General features: G+C 55.9%; 1 protein-coding gene across 6 annotated transcripts in view; it reads right to left on the reverse strand.

Moving 5' to 3' along the window:
- The window catches only part of KCNN3 (potassium calcium-activated channel subfamily N member 3), a 132,781-nt gene that overhangs the window by 92,565 nt on the left and 21,595 nt on the right, over window positions 1-18,621 (reverse strand). For all 6 annotated transcript variants that reach the window (XM_072829590.1, XM_072829591.1, XM_072829589.1 and 3 more), the window contains exon 2: window positions 4,869-4,964. In XM_072829590.1, the coding sequence (XP_072685691.1) occupies window positions 4,869-4,964 (96 nt within the window). The remainder of the gene's footprint in view (window positions 1-4,868; window positions 4,965-18,621) is intronic.

Raw genomic sequence — 18,621 nt, forward strand, 5'->3', positions numbered from 1 at the left:
AGAGCCCCTCCCCCTCCTGCAGGCTCCTGGACCAGAACCTGGCCCATTATTTCCTCTCACTGCCAACTGGCCCCTTCCTGGCAGCTGATGTACACATGCAGTCTCTATAAAAATGGATCAAACACCCCTCCCTTAGCACTGTGTCCTCTCCAGCTGCCACTCTGGCTTCCCTACACTCACAGCCAAACCTCTTAGAAGACTGGCTTGCATTCACTGTCTAGCCTCCTACCACTGCCCTGTGACTGCCATTCCCAGGGGCTGCGCAGATGAGGGGCACATGGACCCTGCCACACCCAATGCAAATGACCAGTGTCCCCAGCACCTTGACCTCCCTGTGGCATAACCAACACTTCCACCTCCTGGGTCTCCTCTGGCCTCCCTGACTGTCCCTTCTCCTGCAGGGGTTGGCCCTGTCTCTCCTCTCACAACCCCCTCTCCCGGCCTCTGCAGCCCCAGCCTGGAGATGGCTAGGTTCCTCCCTGCCCCACCCTGCCAGACTTCAGACTCAGCCGCCTCACACTGACCTGGTTATCACTCCCACTGACCCTCCTTCTGTGGCTTCAATCTGAATGGCAGTCCCAACCCCCAAGCTACCCAAGCAGCAAGGAGACCCCTCCGCTTCTACACACAGGACCTCCATCCTAATAGATGACCAAGTCTGGTCCATTTCACTTGTTCAACATCCCTCGTGCACAGCCCCTCCTGTCCTGGCTCTTGTCTTACCCTCATTCAAAGCATCACCAAGCTTGAAATTCTTCCACAGTTCCCACTGCTGCTGCCCGTACTCCATGGATCCGTGTCCTCTTGCCCAGGACCATGTGCAGAGTGCAGCTGGGACACACTCTGCAAACTCCCAGCTCAGGGTCTTGCTTTCTTTTGAGGTGTCTTAATCACCCTGCCTGCCATGGAACACGTCCTTGGTTAAGCTCAGGTGTTTTGTGTGAATTCTCTAACACACGACAACCCTTTGTGGTAGGGACCATGACCAGCCCCATTTTGCAGGGAGGAAATTGACTAAGGGGGATTAAGTAACTTGCTAAAGACCACCAGAGGCACTGAAATGGACAAAGAGCATAATCTGAACCCAAACCCAGCTACCCTGAAGTCCTCATTCTCCACCCCCTGCTATCCTGCCTTCTGGGATGGAACCACAGACATGAGTCAGAGCCACCTTTGCTCAAGAGTGACAACCATGGGGAAGCACAGGTGATTTCGGGTTTCCAGGGCAGAGCACAGGGCTCCCAGGCCAGTTCCGCACACCGTGGACCCCACCACAGGTGTGGCCAGTGCAAGAGCGAGGGACAAGGAACTCAACCTTGTGTCCTCGTTAGCAGCTTCCAACATGAGGCTCTGCAGCCTAGGGACAGGAGGCCAGCCTGACCACCAGGGTGGGTGGTGACACTAGACTGCACGGTTACTGGGACTCTCCTAGGAAGAACACCATTTTCGAAGTTTTGGTAAATAAATGAAATGTATTGTTTTTGTGTTTTCATTTCTTTCCAGGTCACACTGGCCTGGGGATAACAGATGCCTGAGCCTTTGAAATCTCCATGCTACAAAGACCCAAGCAGGAAAACCTGAGGAGAAATGGGGCAGCCATCTTCAAACGACAGAGGCCGCCTTGTGGGGAGTGTGGGCACCAGGGCTGGGTGGACGTTCTGGGGAGGCCCACTTCCTTTCAGGGGAGGGCAGACTTTCCAAAAACCCATGCTGTTCATCAAAGGAGAGCCCCCCTCGACCCGGGAAGGACCCCCACCTCGACCAAGGGAGGAGCCCCCCTCAACCAGGGGAGGAGCCCCCTTAAGAGGCAGTGGCTCCCTGTCACAGGCAGTGTCCTCAGAGCTACAGGTGATCCAGCACAGGTCACCTCTGGACCTTCCAAGCCTGAGAAGGTGAAGGCACCTCTGGGAGCCTTCCAAGCCTGAGGTCCTACTACAGGAAGCTAGAGTTTGCTGAAGAGCTACCCAATTTCAGGATTCTGCCTCAAGAACATTAGCCATCCAAAATGACAGTAAGAATACTATTCCAGAAGATACCCAGCCTCAGGTGTGTGAGAGTGGGGGGGGGGGGGGGCAGATAAGAGGTACAGACACAGTTAATTGGGTCTCTGCTAAAACTGAGCCAAGTCAGTGGTAAGTGCATCCTCCACACAAGACCCTGCCACCAAGCCCATGGAGGAGATGTACCCCACCCCAGTCCCCCCAGATGAGAAGAAGCTGGCTGCCCGGCCCCACCCCTGCAGGTGCCCCAGCACTGCCCTCTAGACACTCGCCAGCAGGTCCCCCAGTTGCTGCAGGCCCAGAACTAAACCAGGAGGTTAGAACTTGGGAAGCTTAGGATCCCCGAGGAACCGAGGCCAAGATCACAGGGCCAAGGAGCAGTCCCAAGTGCTTGGACACTGGACATCTTGAATCAGCACCCTTATATTCAAAATGGGCACCACAGTCCCCTGCTCTCTGTCAGACACTGTGGGTCTGGGGAAATGCAAAGGTTAATGACATTGCCTTCCCTAAGTTTCAGGAGAAAGACACAGAACCAAGAACGGCGGGATCCCTGGGTGGTGCAGTGGTTTGGCGCCTGCCTTTGGCCCGGGGCGCGATTCTGGAGTCCCAGGATCGAATCCCACGTCGGGCTCCCTGCATGGAGCCTGCTTCTCCCTCTGCCTGTGTCTCTGCCTCTCTGTCTCTCTCTGTGTGACTATCATGAATAAATAAATAAAATCTTTAAAAAAAAAAAAAAAAAAACAAGAACGGCAATATAGCTGGGCCGGATACATCCGAGGGACCTGCCTGTAGGAACAAGCCTCCCACACTGACTATGGGGACCTAAGCTGTTCCCACATCCCTCAGGCAGGAGAAGGCCCAGCTCTGGGTGGAAATAACCCTACTGGAAAGGTAAGGGGACAGTGGGAGCCAGGGACCGCTGACTCCCCGCGTGACAGGGCCCCAAGGCCACAAGGCACAGCTCCAACAGGCTGAGGGTGCAGGCAAACCCCAAGCCAGGGCAGGGCAAGGGGGGTCCAGCCTCCTGCAGGACTAGGTGCCCACCTGGTGGACCCGCCTGGTGCACGGATGAGCCCAGCTGGAAGTGAGGGGAGCAAAGGTCACAGGAAGGCCACCAGTTTCCATTTCTCAAACACCTAACCTGGACTCTCAGAGTCTAGCAAAGTGGGTGATGTGACTTCCATCCTTCACATGGAGAAACTGAGCCTGGAGAAGCTGTCACTAACCCAGGGTCATGCAGGCTGAACGGTCTGAGCCAGGACTCGATGCTACTGCTTTCACATAGTTTCTCCAAACTGTGAGTTCCGGGCCATGATGAGTGGCCAAAGGAAGCAGTGTCCTCTGCTACCCGTAACCAGGGCGCCATAGATACTGGGTGTGAGCCGGGCCCAAGGGTGCTGAAGGACATGGTGGCACTGCCCCAGGCTGGGCTGGGCCAGGCCAGGTCCTGCCTTTCCTCTTGGGCTTGGGCAACATCTTCCCCCAGAGCAGGGGCATACATAGCAAATGGGCTCCCTCCAGATGAGGATGTAGGGCATCCCGGGCCCCATGGCTGGTTTGGGGCAGGGTGGGACCTGGCCTGGGGCCTGGATGGTGACTCTTGGCCTCCGTCGGTTCCTAAGCCTGTCCCTCCTGCCTGTGCTGGGTCCTGCCTGGGGCTGGATGGACAGCAGTCTGGATCAAAAGCCACCAGTTCCACGTAGATCCAGCCCTGTGAAGGAAGCTGTCTGGTAGAGTCTGACACAGCCCTCTGAGCACACATTCTGTCTGAAAGCCTGCAACCCCCGGAGACTAGAGAGTGCTCTGGTCATCAACAGCCTGGAGCCATCCAGGCCCACCCCAGGGCCCCTGACACCTCCACCCCTGCCTCTGAAGCCACCCCACCCAGAAAGCCCCAGAAAGCCCCATAACAACAGAGAGGAGATTAGTGTTTCCGGCTCACAGAGTACTCCCCATCTTGTCCTCCCAGCAAAGGTGCTCCAGACAGAGAAAGGTTGCAGGGCTGGCCAAAGACATGCTGTGGGAAGAGGTCCTGGCTGAGACTCAACCCAGTTTTTCTGACCGAGCTCTGGTCTTTGTCAATGTGTCGCCTGCAGCCCAGATGTGGATCTAGCAGCCCTCCTCCAGCCAAGGGACCGGGATTATATCCAGACTCACATGCATGTGAGGAAAAGCATCTGGAGCAGGTCAGTCGGCAGGGCAGGGCAATGGGGGGACCCCGGTGTCCCAGGAAGAGGATGCAGATCTATGGACTCCTGCCTGCCCTTCCCAGCCCAGAGGGCCCCTGCCCCCGTCCACCAGACTGGAAGGGCACCCAAAATCTCTCTGGGAGCTGAGTCACCTCTGAGCGGAGGAAATGGCAGCCCCCTCGCCCACATCAGACTTGTATTCTACCTAGAAAATGACTCCTTCCCCGCCTTCAGGGTTCAATGGGGGTAAAGTCTACACCACTCAGAACTACAGACTGTTGGTAGGATTTGGTGCATTGTGAGAGTATAGGTGCATGCAAGGGGACACGGGACAGGTCTGCCTCAATGGGGGTCAGTGGCTCAAGCTCTGAAAAGGTCCAGCAAGAGGCAGAAAAAGCAAAGGAACTCCTGAGGCCTTCTCATAGTGCAGGGGTGCTGGGTAAGGATCCTGGCGAGGACTGCCCGCCAAATCACGAAGCCATGTTTGCTTCTGCGACCTCCAAACAAAGAGGCTGTCACAGCCGTTCTAAAGCCACAGGGCAGCCCCAGATCCCCTCTTCATGAGGGTCCAAACTGGAAGGGAAGAGCCATGATCAGACCTCCTGCACACTCATGCAAGCCACCTCCCAGGGGCAGGCATGGGCACTGCACCAGGAGGGGAGGGGCCAGCACCTACCTGGACTTCCCGTGTATGGTAGGCGATGATCAAACCCAGAAGGATGATGGTAGACAGACTGATAAGGCATTTCAGGGCCAAGGAAAACATGGAATCCTGCAGGAGAAACGGAAAGGGAATTAGGACAGCCAGGAATGGGGCCAGCAAGGGGCTCTGCCAAGGGGGAGGGAGACAGGGGCGCAGTTACCAGCCCTCCCTTGGGGTCACCAGCCCTCTTTTGGGCTGGGCCTGGGCCCAAGCAGCCCCCTCAGCCTCTGTTTTCTAGAGTTAAAGCTTATTTGCGTTCCTGGGATGGAGGCTGCTGGGCAGGACACCTCGCATTCGCTCTCCGTGGCTATTTGTTGATGGAGCGTATAGGACTTTGCCTCCGTGCTCATACGTCATATGAACATAATTCCTTTTTGTGCTGCTATTATATGGTTAGGGCATCAGTATCGCGCGAGCATGGGCCTGTCTTTCCCTGAACAGACCTGACCCAGCGGATCCTTCCATCTCTGCCAGTGCAGGGTTTTCTTAGGCATGAATTCGAACGTCCTGGCAGGTGCACTCATCCCCCATTTTAGGTCAAGAACAGGGAGGGATCAGGGCAGCAGAAGAGCTGCTGGGGAGCAAGGGGGTCCCCCCTGTGGAGGGAGGGCAGGCGGGGGAGCCCCCAGGGTTCCCTGCATCTTCCAGCCCCAGTGCAGCACAGAGAACCTCCGGGGCTCCTGGCTATGTGACCTTAGGCTGCTTGCTCCACATCTCTCTCTCTCTGCCTCAACTGTCTAATGTGTCCGGGGGAGGGGGTAACACCAGTGCCTGCCTCAGAGGGTTGCCGGGAAAAATCAAGGCCAAGTCCCTAGACCAGGGCTTGGCCATGGGAGGCATGGCTGCTTCCGTCACTCACTTGGCATCCTCTGCAGGTTCAGGGTGTCCAGACCAGGACACGGTGCCCTGCTGGGCGTTTGGAAGCCAGGAAGTTGGGACGACTCAGGGCCCAAGGGAAGATGAGAATGCAGCCTGAACTCCTGAGCACTCACTCCCCAGAGAGGCACGCATACAAGCAACACCCCGTGCTCACGCACTGCTGCTCATAATCACACCTGATTTCTGTAAAGCACCTTATAGCTTACGAGGTTTCACATAGTTGCTCTCATCCACCCTCACAACAGCCCTTGGCCTCTATCCCAACCTCACAGACTTTACGGGACAAGGCTCTGGGGCAGGTGGCCTGTGCCAGAGTTCAAAGCCAAGGTCTCTGACGCGAGCCTTGCCCAGAAGCCCTCAGGCTTGCTCTGCGAAGGTCGTACCCACTTAAGCAGATCTGAATGACAGCTCAGGACAGTAATGGAAAGTATTTCCAAGGCAGGATGCGATGAATTGCCAAGTGACGCCAACAGCAGGGCGGGGGAGGGCTGGATGGAAGGAGTCCCCGAAAGCACTCAGGGCAGAGTGATAGGAGGCTCAGGTCAGAAGGGTTAGGTGGTGGGATCCAGCAAGGCTAGCTCTGGAGTGAGGGGAGGGCTTGGACCTGCAGATACCCGACCCCATGCTCCACCCCCTACCCCCCCCCCAGGTGGAGACAAGGAAGAGCCTCTCCCTGGGGTCTGTCAATCCAACATTCATTTATATGATACAATTCCTGGGCGAGGTCCCCTTTGTGCCAGACAAAATTGTGCTGGGGCCCAAGGGGCAATGGATGAAATTGTTTTCATGAAGTTTCAAGCCCTTCTCACTGCTTGAGCACCAATGGATGTGCTAGAGCTACAGGATGTTTGGAGAGTGCCCTGCCTGCCAGGAGCTTCCCACCTGGCTCACGCACAAGCCCCAACTCTGTGGCCCGTGTGCGGATTCATCCAAGGCAGGGAGGGAGGTCTCCATTCTGCACACAACAGTCTATACCTGAGCCAGCTTTTGCTGAGCCTCCATAGTCCACCAGGTGATGAAGCGCAGCCTGTGGTTGCTGGCCCCACACACACGTGTGGAGGTGTCCAGAGCTCTGGCTGTGGGCACGGAGCACACAGAGCAGACATGCAGACTTCATGCAGGTTCTGTCTTTCGAAGCACAACTGCGTGCCTGAGACACCACCTGACCTAGAGGTTTGACCGACAGAGGGCTGAAGACAGCAAGCTCTGAACTCACACTATCTCAGAACAAGACAAACCTCCCTCCAGGAGCCAATGGGGACAGCTCACACTGTTCTTGAGGCAGAAATGACCCTAACTTCTCCCGCCAAAGGAGCTGAAGGCATCTGGGGAGCATCACACATCCCCTGGGAAGGGCTTGGGATCAGCTACACATTTCAACCTCTAATTTGTTTCTTTTGGCAGAAATGAACTAAAATCAGAATCCAAGTCTATTTCCAACATTTTAGAGGAAGAGGTAAAGGGAAAGGGGCCAGGTGCTGTCTCCCCTCCTTTGAGCCTCTTCCTTTTGTTCTAAAACTCAAAGCTTTTACATAAGAGGCAACTTCCACCTGCTTCTTGGTTTGGGTCAGCTCCAGCCCACAGGGAGACAAGCTCTGCCCTGGAGCAGCAGGACCCTTGCCTCCTTGCAGACTTCCTTGCATTCTACTACGTGTCAATGAAAAATAAACCATTAACAATTTTTAAGAGCTGGAAAACACATCACAAGTCTGGCTGGGCTAGAAATGTTTTCTATTTGTTAAAATGTTGAATTATCATCTTTTCTTTGCTGCCTCAGCTCCAAAGAAGCTTGAAATTGAGATGGTTCATCTGGGGAACAGAAGCCCACTAATTAGATGCCAAACACCACATGGGGGTACCTGCCACCTTGCTCTGCCCCCAGGCTCCCATCCGAAGGGCCAGAGGGGCAGAAAGACTGGGGGGGGGGGGTTCCAGTCAAAGGATCAACAACAGAGTAGTGACCTTAATATGCAGGAATGCTTAGGAACTACATCCCCGCAGATGAGTCATTTTTAAAAGCCATTTATTCCTAAATGCCCAACACTATGAGAGTGCTTAAGTAAATTTGAGAATAGCCAGTGATGGAGCACTAGGCAGCCACTTAAAACCATTTCTGTAGAGAATACGTGAAGAGAAAAGACTCATGATATATCAACTGAAATGCCCAGACACCAAAGCTGCATATACAGTATTTCCAATTATTTTTAAATGTTGTACTTTTTTAACATAAAAAAGACTGAGAATATAGTATCACACTATTTAAAGCGTCCTAGCACACAACCTGCAGCATGTGGCTGTATAACCAGCCAGGGAAATCTGTAGCCCCACAGACACTACGTGACACTGTGCTACATCCAAGCTCTGTGTACAACAGGTGCTTCATAGGTGCTTCTTGAAATTACTTAATAACAAATTGCTTTTACCCAATGCTTATTGAGTACCGACTGTGTACCAGGTCCCAGACGAGGCTTCTCACATGCTCATCCTACATACAAGTCCACAATGTCTCCATTTTACTGATAAAGAAGCCAAGAATCAGAGAGACAAAGTGACTTTTCCAAGTCACACAGCTAACCCTGATTTCAGCTATATACCAGAATTTTCCTATATGCCATTCCTCCCCCGCTGACTGAGACTGTACAGTCATCCTGGCAGAGGTGGCCACAGCCGTCCCCTGGGGCTGACCTCTCAGGGTCAACATCCACCTGTACTACAGCACCACATAGGGGCCTGCCGTGTAAGGTGGGCATCGTTGAGCCACTTTTACAGAGGAGGAAGCAGAAGATCCATGACGTTACCCAATCCAGCAAGGCAGGACTCGAGAACCCAGGATTACTCCAGATCCCGAGCCGCAGTCATGCACCAGCACCCCTGCCCACCCTGCCCTGCTGTGAGGACTCAGGGCCACAGGTATGTCCTCCCCTGAGGCTGTACTTCCCCGAGGCTGTGTGGAGCACGGAGAAGTGTGTTCCCTGCTTCTGCATCAGACTCGTAGCTTCCAAAGATAGGCCTGACTTGTAATGATTACGGTAGATCTTCCCAGAGATGCCCAAGTCCAAAACGTGTTTGGCTCATTGGGACATTAGGCCTGTGGGGATGAAGAGAAGCTTAACCAAGGTAGGGGTGTGTGGGTGCCCCCCAACCAAGCAATGCCCCCCAGGTGTGTACCTGCACACATGCATGCACCTGTGCTCCATTCGTGGTCTCCGCCACGGGCCTGAACTCCTGGGAGGGAAGAGACGATGTTACCCAAAGTCTTCATTTCCTGAACTAAGATCTGCATGTTGTGCATGCAATCTGGGACATCATAGATTTAGAAATGTTTTCTATCGGATAAGGTCAACTTTTCCTTATTTCATGGAGAGGCTCCAAACTTGGCTGATATTCAGCCTCAGCCTAATCCTCCAGCTCCAGAATGGCCATCCTAACCAGACGCTTGCTAATGGACTCCACACAGGAAGGAGGCCTTCCTTGGTGCTGCTTTCTGCCCCCACCGCACCCCCGACTCTCCCGTGTTTCCCATACCAGTGGTTTAAGGTTGCAGCAATTTACAAAGATGCTCCCCAGACATTTCAGAAAAGCACCTGTGGCTGCCCTCAGTGGGCCATTCATTCACTGACCCATTCACCCTATGCGTGTTTACTGCACACATAGCCATGGCCAGGCCCTGTGCCGAGTACTCATGCAATACCAAGGATTCCTCACCTCCTCCACCTCCCCAACCCCCCACCCCGCCTGCTGAGCCTGAATCCCACCAGGCAGATGAAGGGGCAGGTGAGTAGGGCCTGGAGAAGCTGGGCTGGGATGGTCAGAGATGGCTAAGAAGCCCAGTGGAGAGAGAAGGCCTATAGGCAGCCCTTAGGTGACCAGGCATGATGTGTACCAGAGGAGGGGCTCCTGACCATCCATCCCAAATGTGAGATAGGGATGCAGACAGCACCTCTCCCTAGACAAGTTCCTGCTCCACTCACTGCCCCACTGAGCCTGCGGTGTGTGAGGCATATTCTCAGCACAGAGTGAGGCTAAGTGGCCACCCTCCTCTCTGGCCCAAATGCCGGCAGGGACACCATGAGAGCTACCTGACAGGGGCCAGGAGCAGGGCCCTGACCTATGCCCATGGGAAGACAGCCACTCACCCCTTCCCCAGTCTCTGGGTACTGAGCTGGGAGCTCTGATCCTGACCTGGGTGCTCTGCAGGGTGGCCTTACATGGAGCAGCAGACCTCCCCACCTCGCCAGGGCAGCCGCACCTCTGCCAGGATGGCCAGCTCCCACCACCAAGGGTGCCAGATCTGCCCACTATGTGCACTGGCTCAAGTGCCATGGTGGAAGCCCCAGAAGGACAGGGGTTTCCAATCCTTCCACTTCCACATCCCCGTGCATAGGGTGTCATCAGGCACATAGTAGGTCAATAAATACTAGTTAAATGTTACCTATTTGAATGCAGTTGGTGCGTTTTTGAGAAGTGTGACGCAGGTGGACACTTCCATCTTGACTTTCCAGATGTGGAAACTAGAGGCGTAGAGTGAAGGCAGCGGCCGACACGGACTGTGTGCTCACTGCGGCCAGGCACTGTGGCCACTGCTTTCAACCCTCCCAGCCACCCCATGGGGCCTGGGGATGCTCAGTCACGTGCCCACCAATCCTGAGCAATGAGAAGCCAGGGACTGGATTCCAGGCCTCAAAGGGAGCTGGACCCACAGGTCTGTGCTCCCTCCACCCAGTGGGTCTCAGGCCAGCCTCCCCAGTGGGACCAATCCCCTGTATCACCTGCCCCCTGACAAGGCTCCCATCATGTCACTGCTGAAGCTCTGTCACTGGCACCACAGACCAGAAAGAGCCTCAGGTCAGGGCTGGGGTCTGTATCATCCCCACACATGCGCAGCCAGGGCCAGGCCCACTGTGGGGAGGGCAGGCGGGGATGTGTGTGGAGTGAAGGAATCCAGTGGTCTCCCCCCCCCCCAAAAAAAAACCCATCAAGCTAAATTGGCCTGGGGCATTTCTCTGTGGCCTCCCCTTTGTCATTCCCAGAAGGAGACAGAACCTGATGTCTGAGGGACACCACACAGTTAATAACAAGGACACTCGGGTCTAAGCAGAGGGGACCATGTGATGCTCAGTGAAGCTGGCGTGACGGCCAGGACACCAATTAGGAGGACACAACCCACCGCAAGCCCTGGATCTCCTGCTGCCTGATGCCCCAAGGAAGTAAAAAAGGTCATTGAGGAGACTGTGGTACCAAAATATCAAGTCAGATAGGCCACCCCCAAGGCCACACATGTAATTCCAATTAAGGAGATGGTTTCCTTTACAAGGTCTGAGCAGAGGGGAGCTGGCACATCATGAATTCTCGACTACGTGCTTATTTATAGTTTACTTTCCTGCCTCACTTCAACATTGGCAAAGACTCCCTGCAATTCAATCAGTTTTTATTACATGCCTGCCACGTGGCAGGTAGGATAGGCACGATGAGGTCTTTCAGACGGCGGTTTGCTGTTTGCCCTCCCACAGCACCAGAAGCTGGCCCACCAAGGACTCTTCTGGACGTGAAGGAAGCACTTTACAAACGTGCGCTGGGGGAGCGGGTGTGAGAAGGCCTCTGGCTCGAGCTCCACGCCATGAATCCAGGGGCGTCTGTCCCCCAAGCCCAGCAGGTGGCTGGCGGTGCAAGGGAAGCCGGCCAGGCACCTCCAGCCCAGGCCATTCCAGAACGGAGGGACCTCGGCCCCACTCCAGAACAGTTCAGTCGGCATCTGCGGGGAGGCGCGGGCACCGAGGTTTTAAATACTTTAGAGACTCTGATGTGCAGACGGGGATGGGGACTGCTGCTCCAGGCTCACAAGAAAATCCTGGAAAGCTGGGATCACCACCACAGCCTCTGAGAGCCACTGTCAAACAGGCAATCATGCACCTTTGTGGAGCCCCAGAATCTCAGCGTGAAAAGGGAATGAGTTAAATACCCCATGACTCTGTGAGAGTCCTCGCATGCAGTCACCCAGTCTGCTTGATTACCTCCAGGGACGGGGAACTCCCTTCCTATCAAGACAGCCCATCTCTACTTTGGAAGGCCCTGACTTTCTCAAAGACCTGGATTCGCTTTCTTGGGTGTGCAGCACACAGTAAAGCTAAACAAACACATGCTTCTGTGAAGCCTCACTCTGACATGTGGCATCGGAGACGCTGGTGCCAGAGTCCTTGATCAGTGAGACACTCCCCGAGACAAACACTCACAGCAGCACAGAACGCCAGGCCTGGAGGTCTCCTGAGATCAGCTAGCCACACATGCTAGGCTATGTGTGAGGACACAGAGGCCCAGTGAGGCTGCTTAGCACCTGCCCAGACCAGCCTCAGTCAAAACAAAGCTTCAAACCTGAGCGCTGGGGCATTCCCACCACCCTGTCTTCCCTGTTTGTGTGTTCTCCATATGCCCAGATCTGGTAGTTTTACCCTTGGAGAGATGTAACTTGGCATCTCCTGAGGTGCAGAGAAGCCCATGCTGGTTCCAGAGATTTCAGGTAGGGCCTGCAGACCATCCCCGCCCCTCACCCCTCACCCTCCCCTTCCCTTCCCTCTTGGGCCCACAGCCCCATCTCTGCTACCCCGACAGGGACAGGATGGCAGAAGCAATGCAAGGACATCCGTACTTCCAGCCTCAACAGAGACTCCACTGTGGAGTTCTCAGCCCACCCCAGCCTGGTGCCCAGAGCCAGGCCCCTTTCTCTCCCTGCACAGGGCAACATCGTCCCCTGAGCCTGGCAATGTTGGGCCAAATGAAAATCTTAGGATGCCCAAGAATCCCATATGGTGGGAAAACTACAGCCAGGCTGGCTCCACAGGTGTCCCCGAGGCTGACCAGAGCCTCCCAGACGTCCCTGGAAGGGCCAGCTAGCCCCATGCACCTGCCTTCCTGGCAAGGAGATGAGGCCCAGAGAGGGGCTGTGTCCTTGCATCCTGCTCCAGGCCATACAGCAGCAGTACATGAGGCCAACCCTGCCCTGAGTCCCCCATCCCTGTCCTGGCCGCCTATCAGGACAGGCTGCCCCTGCGCCACTCCACCAGGTCTGGGGCCTGGGCCCTTCCTCCATGGCTCAGGGCAACGCAGGGGACACAGTCCGAACGTACTGTAGGTTCTCCATCTTATTTTTGCTCAAAAGTATCAGAGCTCAAACCTAAACAAAGGGAAATGTTCTGGAAAAATAACCCATGGGCAGAGAAGAGCAGGCACTTGGGGGCAGCCCAGCCCTGGAAGGGCTGCCGTGTGGAGACCCAGCTCCGTGGCCTCCTCACCTTTGACACCGGCCCCTCAACCATGTGCAAGTGCGGGGCCACATCAGGGGAAGTGGTGCCGACCATGAATACGTCCTTTCCTGACCTCCTCCCTCCCAACTCTGGCACCGAACCATGGCTGCAGGTGCCGGCCTTCCAGCAGCAGCACCCCAGAGCCACGTCCCAGCCCCTGTCTGAGCAAGGTCCCGGGCTGCCTGTCCATGCGGAGCATCAAGCCTCAGGCATGGCCTGAGGGTCCCCGGGGTGCAGCCCCGCCTCATGCAGCGTGGACAGAACTCGTCCACATCAGTCCCAATTCCACCAGGAGTTTATTCTACCTGCTTCTTTCCTGTAAGTATATGACGTGGCCCCAACCTTACGGCAGGTGCTCACCCCCAAGTGCGTTCACATCGGAGCTGCTCCAAGGCAGGACCCCATGGCTCTGATAGAATGCTCCTCTGGGAACAGACAGCCTCCAGATGCAAAGCCCACCAGGATTTCCTGAGACCTGTGGCCTCTCACACCCATTTTCACCCATTTTCACGTAGGATCTCAAGCCTCACAAGGAACTCCTGTCCCCATTTGACAAATAAGGAAACTGAGGCATGGAATGACTGTACAATTTGGTGAGGTCACAAGGTAAGTGGAGGCCCATGCCCCGTGCTCCCCAACATGCAGGCCCTCCCCCTGAGTCCCACTTGTCCCCAGCCGGCCACAGGGAAGCCAGGCCAAAGCCCAGAGCAGGCCAGCCCTGCTGCATCCCTGTTGCTAACGTTCACCAGCACAGAGGAAGCATCCTCTCTTGCTTCCAGAGCTCCTGTGAGGAAGACCAGACAGTGGACACGGACATGCTCTACCACTGGGTCCAGGATTCTAAAGGGGTGGCCGTGCCCCCCAGTGGCCCTGGAGGCCAGTGTACACTTGCTGCCTGGCATAACTATCAATATGAATAGTAACTACTCCACAGAGTTTCCTGGTCTAGACCGTGAATTGTACCATTTCACTACATACGTACAGAGCATCTGCAGCCAGAGGGTCTAAGAGGCCAGAGGGCCCAGCCCTGCCCTTCTGCCCCACACACCCCAGTGTCCACACCCACCACCAGCAATGGGAGGGCAGGCTTCCTGGTGGCCATGAGCAGACCCCTGGCCACGGTTCCTGCTCCCAGGCTCGTGGACAGACATCATCTTCTAGACAAGCCTCATGAGTGGACCCGGCGCTCATGAGTGCAGTGCCTGTGTTCAGAGTGATTCTCCATCATGCTTTCCTGTTATGTCTGTCGTGGATAATCACATGCCTCTCCTGCCTTCCCTTGCCAACCTTCTCAGCACAGAAGAGGCCATGGTGATGGAGAGGCCCAAATATCAGAATATATTTGCTACCGGATCACTGTGTCCCGGATATTAGCTGAGGGTCTTCCTGTTTACAAAGCATTTCTGGGAGATAGGGACAGGCATTCCCATCTCACAGATAGGAAAACTGAGACTTGGGGTACTCCCACAATGACCCAGGGTCACACAGCTCAGGACCCCAAATCTTCTAACACCGTCCTGCCAAAGCATTGTCTTCTTCACAGACCTGTGAATGTGACCCCTGAAAGTGACCTCAGGTTTTGGGGCAGAACAGAAGGGACAGCCTCTGAGGCCTGCCATGGACTCAGTCCACGAAGAGTCAGCCTATACCTGACCCTTTCCCAGGAACCCCCAGGAGAGCACAGGAAGGATGTGTCCTCCTGACCCTGGGGCTCAGGCTGCCTGAGTCCATGGCAGGAGGAGACCCAGAAGCCCTGTGCTGGCAAGGCCACCACAGGACCCCTAGGGCCCCATCTGGGTGAGACAGGGACACCTGCCACCCAAGGAGCTCATGCCCCAGCTCTACTGTGCCCTGCGCTGGACATAGAACCTTAGCTCAGAGCCAATCACCAAGATCCTCCCGTAGCAGCAAAAAAAAAAAAAAAAAAAAATCTTCCCGTAGCCCCAAGCCTCACCACATAGATGGGACACAAGGCACTGGGGGACACAGCTTGCCAGGGCAGAGCCCACCTTCACGCCATGGGGGCCTCACTGGCCATGGCTGGAGCTGCAGCAGGGAGCCAGGTGCTGGGGTGCTGGCTGCCTCCCCTCTGCTGTGTCCCCTCTCCTGCCCCGCCTCGTGCTCCTCACCCACATAGCTTCCTTCCTGCACCACAGGTACCTTCTTGTTTCCCAAGAACAGGGCTGGCAATAGCTGAGATCCCGCAGCCTCTGAACTCCATGGGTAGTCACCCCAGACTCCAGGCTACTCTGTTCAGGGTCTGGATTCTCCTTGTGTCTCTGTCCCCATTACCTGGTACTCGACAAGTACATGGTGAACAAACAAATGGGTAGGTTCGCCCTCTGGGCAGTGAACTGCACAGAGGGTGCGTGGGCAGGTGGGCAGTGCCACCATCACCTTCCTCATCCCACCGACTTGTTTCCTTGCTTAGAACACATTGTTTAAGCCTTTACATATAACAGCTGTGAGCAAAGACTAGGAAAACAGAAATCCCAAGCAGCCCCCACCAGGCTCCCCACCCTGGAGAAGATCTGGGACCCAGCACCAAGGCCGACAAGGCAGTGGGAGAAGTGGTGCTCATGGAGGAGAGCCTGTCCCTCCCACCCCTAGCCATTCCCTGCAGGTGCCAGAGGCTGGGGTGGGGTGGGGGGTGCCAGGCTCTTGAGCACCCAGCACAGACAGTGGCACCCCGAACCTGAACCCCATTAGCACAGAGAAGCAGCAGGTCCACACCTCCAGGCAGCCACTCCACTTTAGCTGTTTGTGTCACTTGGGGTCAGGGAGACAGGGGGCCCCAGGAGACTTGTCTCCCTGATGGGGCCCGGCTGGCCTTGGGCTGTGGGGAGCCAGGTGGGCGTTCCTGCAGGGCTGGAGGAGGCCAGGCAGCCTGAGCCCCAGGGTCAGGAGGACACATCCTTCCTGAGGAACTCACCCTGCTCCCTCCAGCTGCCACCAGCTGTGAACGTGGGGGGATAGCTGGAGACACGGGTCAGGTGGCCAGAGGTGCACAAACAAGTAGGGAATAGAGGGTGTGGGGGCCTCACGGAGCGGTGGTCTCAGGTCTGGAGGACGTCAGTGCTATGGTCTGCCCATCAGATGCGCCCAGATTAGTGCAATCAGCCAGCTGTGGGTCCGAACATGGACCTTCACCCTGCACTCCTGAAAGCCATGTGGATTCCACCCCAGGTCACAGAAGGTGCAAAGTGTGCCTCCCAATGGCCTAAATCCCCCTGGGGCTCCAGGGTCTGCAGGATTGAGCCGGACCCCCAAGCAAGGCACCTGCTCACCACCCAACCCCGCTCACAGCACAGCCCTCCCGGCCCGATGTTCCGCAGGCAGCATACCAGACCCATCTGTGGGCCTGTGGCTGCCAGTAGCCCCCACAGTGGCCCTCTGCTTCCTCCACTGGGAGCTGGAGCAGAGTGGCAGCCCCCCAGGAGAGCATCAGAGTGCAGTCTGTTTACCAGGCTCTGAGCTCCTGGAGTGTAGGAACCAGGTCATCCTGGGGCTTCTCCTCAACCCTTAGCACCTAGCAAGCTGCCCCATATGTGAGAAAAACCTCCATTAATGCGCGTAGAGTTGATAGTCATGGAGACCTGAGTAGCCCCTGGGCAGCATGGGAAGGGCTTCTTTCCATTCCTAACAGAGCTGCCCACCTACAGAAGGGCCTGTAGCCTCAGGACACCCTTCAACCCCCAATTTTCTTTCTCCCCTCCCTTCCTCCCCCAACATGAGGGTGACGGGGTCTTGGGCCACAGCCAAGGGTCAGTGTGGTGGGGTCTGTGTGGGGAACATGGCAGCAGAGGCCCCGCAGACGTGGGCAGTGCCTCTGGTCAATGTAGGTGCAGGTCACAGAACGGCGACAGCAACACAGCTGGGCTGGCCACTGAGCTCACCTACCCGTGAAATGAGCCCATCCACACATGGCCGCTGCCAGCAAGGAAGTGCAATTAGCAGCCCTGGGGAAGCAGGGTGATGCATTGCCCACCGCCCCCACCCCATCCAAGGCTCTGCGTGTGCACTTGCAAGATGAGCAGCTCCCATGACGGGAAGGAGCAGTGAGTCCCCAGAAGACCCCCACGCTCTCAGAGATGTGGTTTTATAGACCATTTCCCTTCAAAATTTCTTTTCCCCACCCAGAGTATGAATAGGATATCACACCTGACCGTCGCCAGCTGGTAGGGAGCAAGGTGCCCCATGGGCAAGAGGGTCCCAGGACCTAACCCGCGGGGGGGAAGGATGCACACAAAGTGGGCAGTCCACACATGGGTGACCGAGGGCTGGCCCAGACCTCAAGAATGTTCCACGGAGGGTCACTGGGCTCAGCCAGGCTCAGCTGTCACCTGCAAGGCCAAGGGGTCCTGGCCACATGCCCGGGGCAGACCCACAGCAGACAAAGCAGTCCTGGCCACCCCGAGAGCATTTGCAGGGCCCTGGCTACCAGAGGAAGTGTTTGGGCTGATGGAGAACAGAAGCAGACAGGACTCGGAGCGGGGAGCTGTCTGGAGCTGCCTCACAGACCTGTCGGCGGCCACCTGCTCCTGCCAGCACCGGCAGAGGCTGTGGAGGGCTCCTTGGTAGTCGGGGGTTTCTAGACGCAGCTTAAGAACCGAGCAGGACCAGCATTAGAAACTGTACTTCCCTGTTTGGTTTATCTATTTGTCTCTTGTAATTTATCTAGTATTTCCCAAAAGGTCACTGGGTGGCGATTTCAATATTGTAAAATTTGTAGAGATGCTCTAAAAGAAATGTACAAATTCCACAGGTTTACACTGGCTTAAAGGTAATATATTTTATTAAAGGCATCTGTTCTGAGTACACTTTGGGTAGGATTTGGTGACCGGCTGGTTAGAGATCCAAAGAGCCTGTGCTATTAGAAGATCCACCGTGTTTCGGGGGCAGTAAAAAGAAGTCAAAGACGTTTGCCCAGGAAGGATTTGTGGATGGAGGAGAAAGTGGAAAAGTGGTGTATGACTCACAGAAAGCTACGCAGCCCCCTGCCTGGAGCGGGGACCCCCTTCTTGTTTCCCCTCATTGCACCCATCTGCTAAATCTAATCTCTGCCATTCAAGGAAAATGAGCAAGGAGCGACTGCCTGAGGGAGAAAGACCCCAGCCTGGCGGCAGAACCCTCTCCTCCTGCAGGTCAGCCCAGCCGACGCACGACCTCCACCGGACGGCTCAGGTCTGCAGAGCCTCAAGCCGCCCAGACCCTTCCGGCACTGTGTCCCCATGGACACCCTGCCCAAGTCCCCGAGAGCAGGCCACAAATCGAGCCCAGGTCCCCCCTTCATCCCACAGACCCGTGATGGCGGCTCCAAACTGTGCTGATCATCGGTGTCCCCTGGGGAGTTTCTAAAGACCCTGACACCCGGGTGGCCCATGGGCCTTTGACAGCAGGGGGCAGGAGCCAGGAGCCAGGTGGAAGCAGCTTAGAGATCCCCAGGTGATCCCAAAATGTAGCAAAGTTTGGGAATCACCGAGGTATGTGCTATTGTGACCAAGGAAACCGATCCTCAGAGCAGCCAAGTCCTTGCCTCTAGTCATACT

The sequence above is a fragment of the Canis lupus genome, chromosome 6, assembly GCF_048164855.1.
Source record: "Canis lupus baileyi chromosome 6, mCanLup2.hap1, whole genome shotgun sequence".
Taxonomy (NCBI): domain Eukaryota; kingdom Metazoa; phylum Chordata; class Mammalia; order Carnivora; family Canidae; genus Canis; species Canis lupus.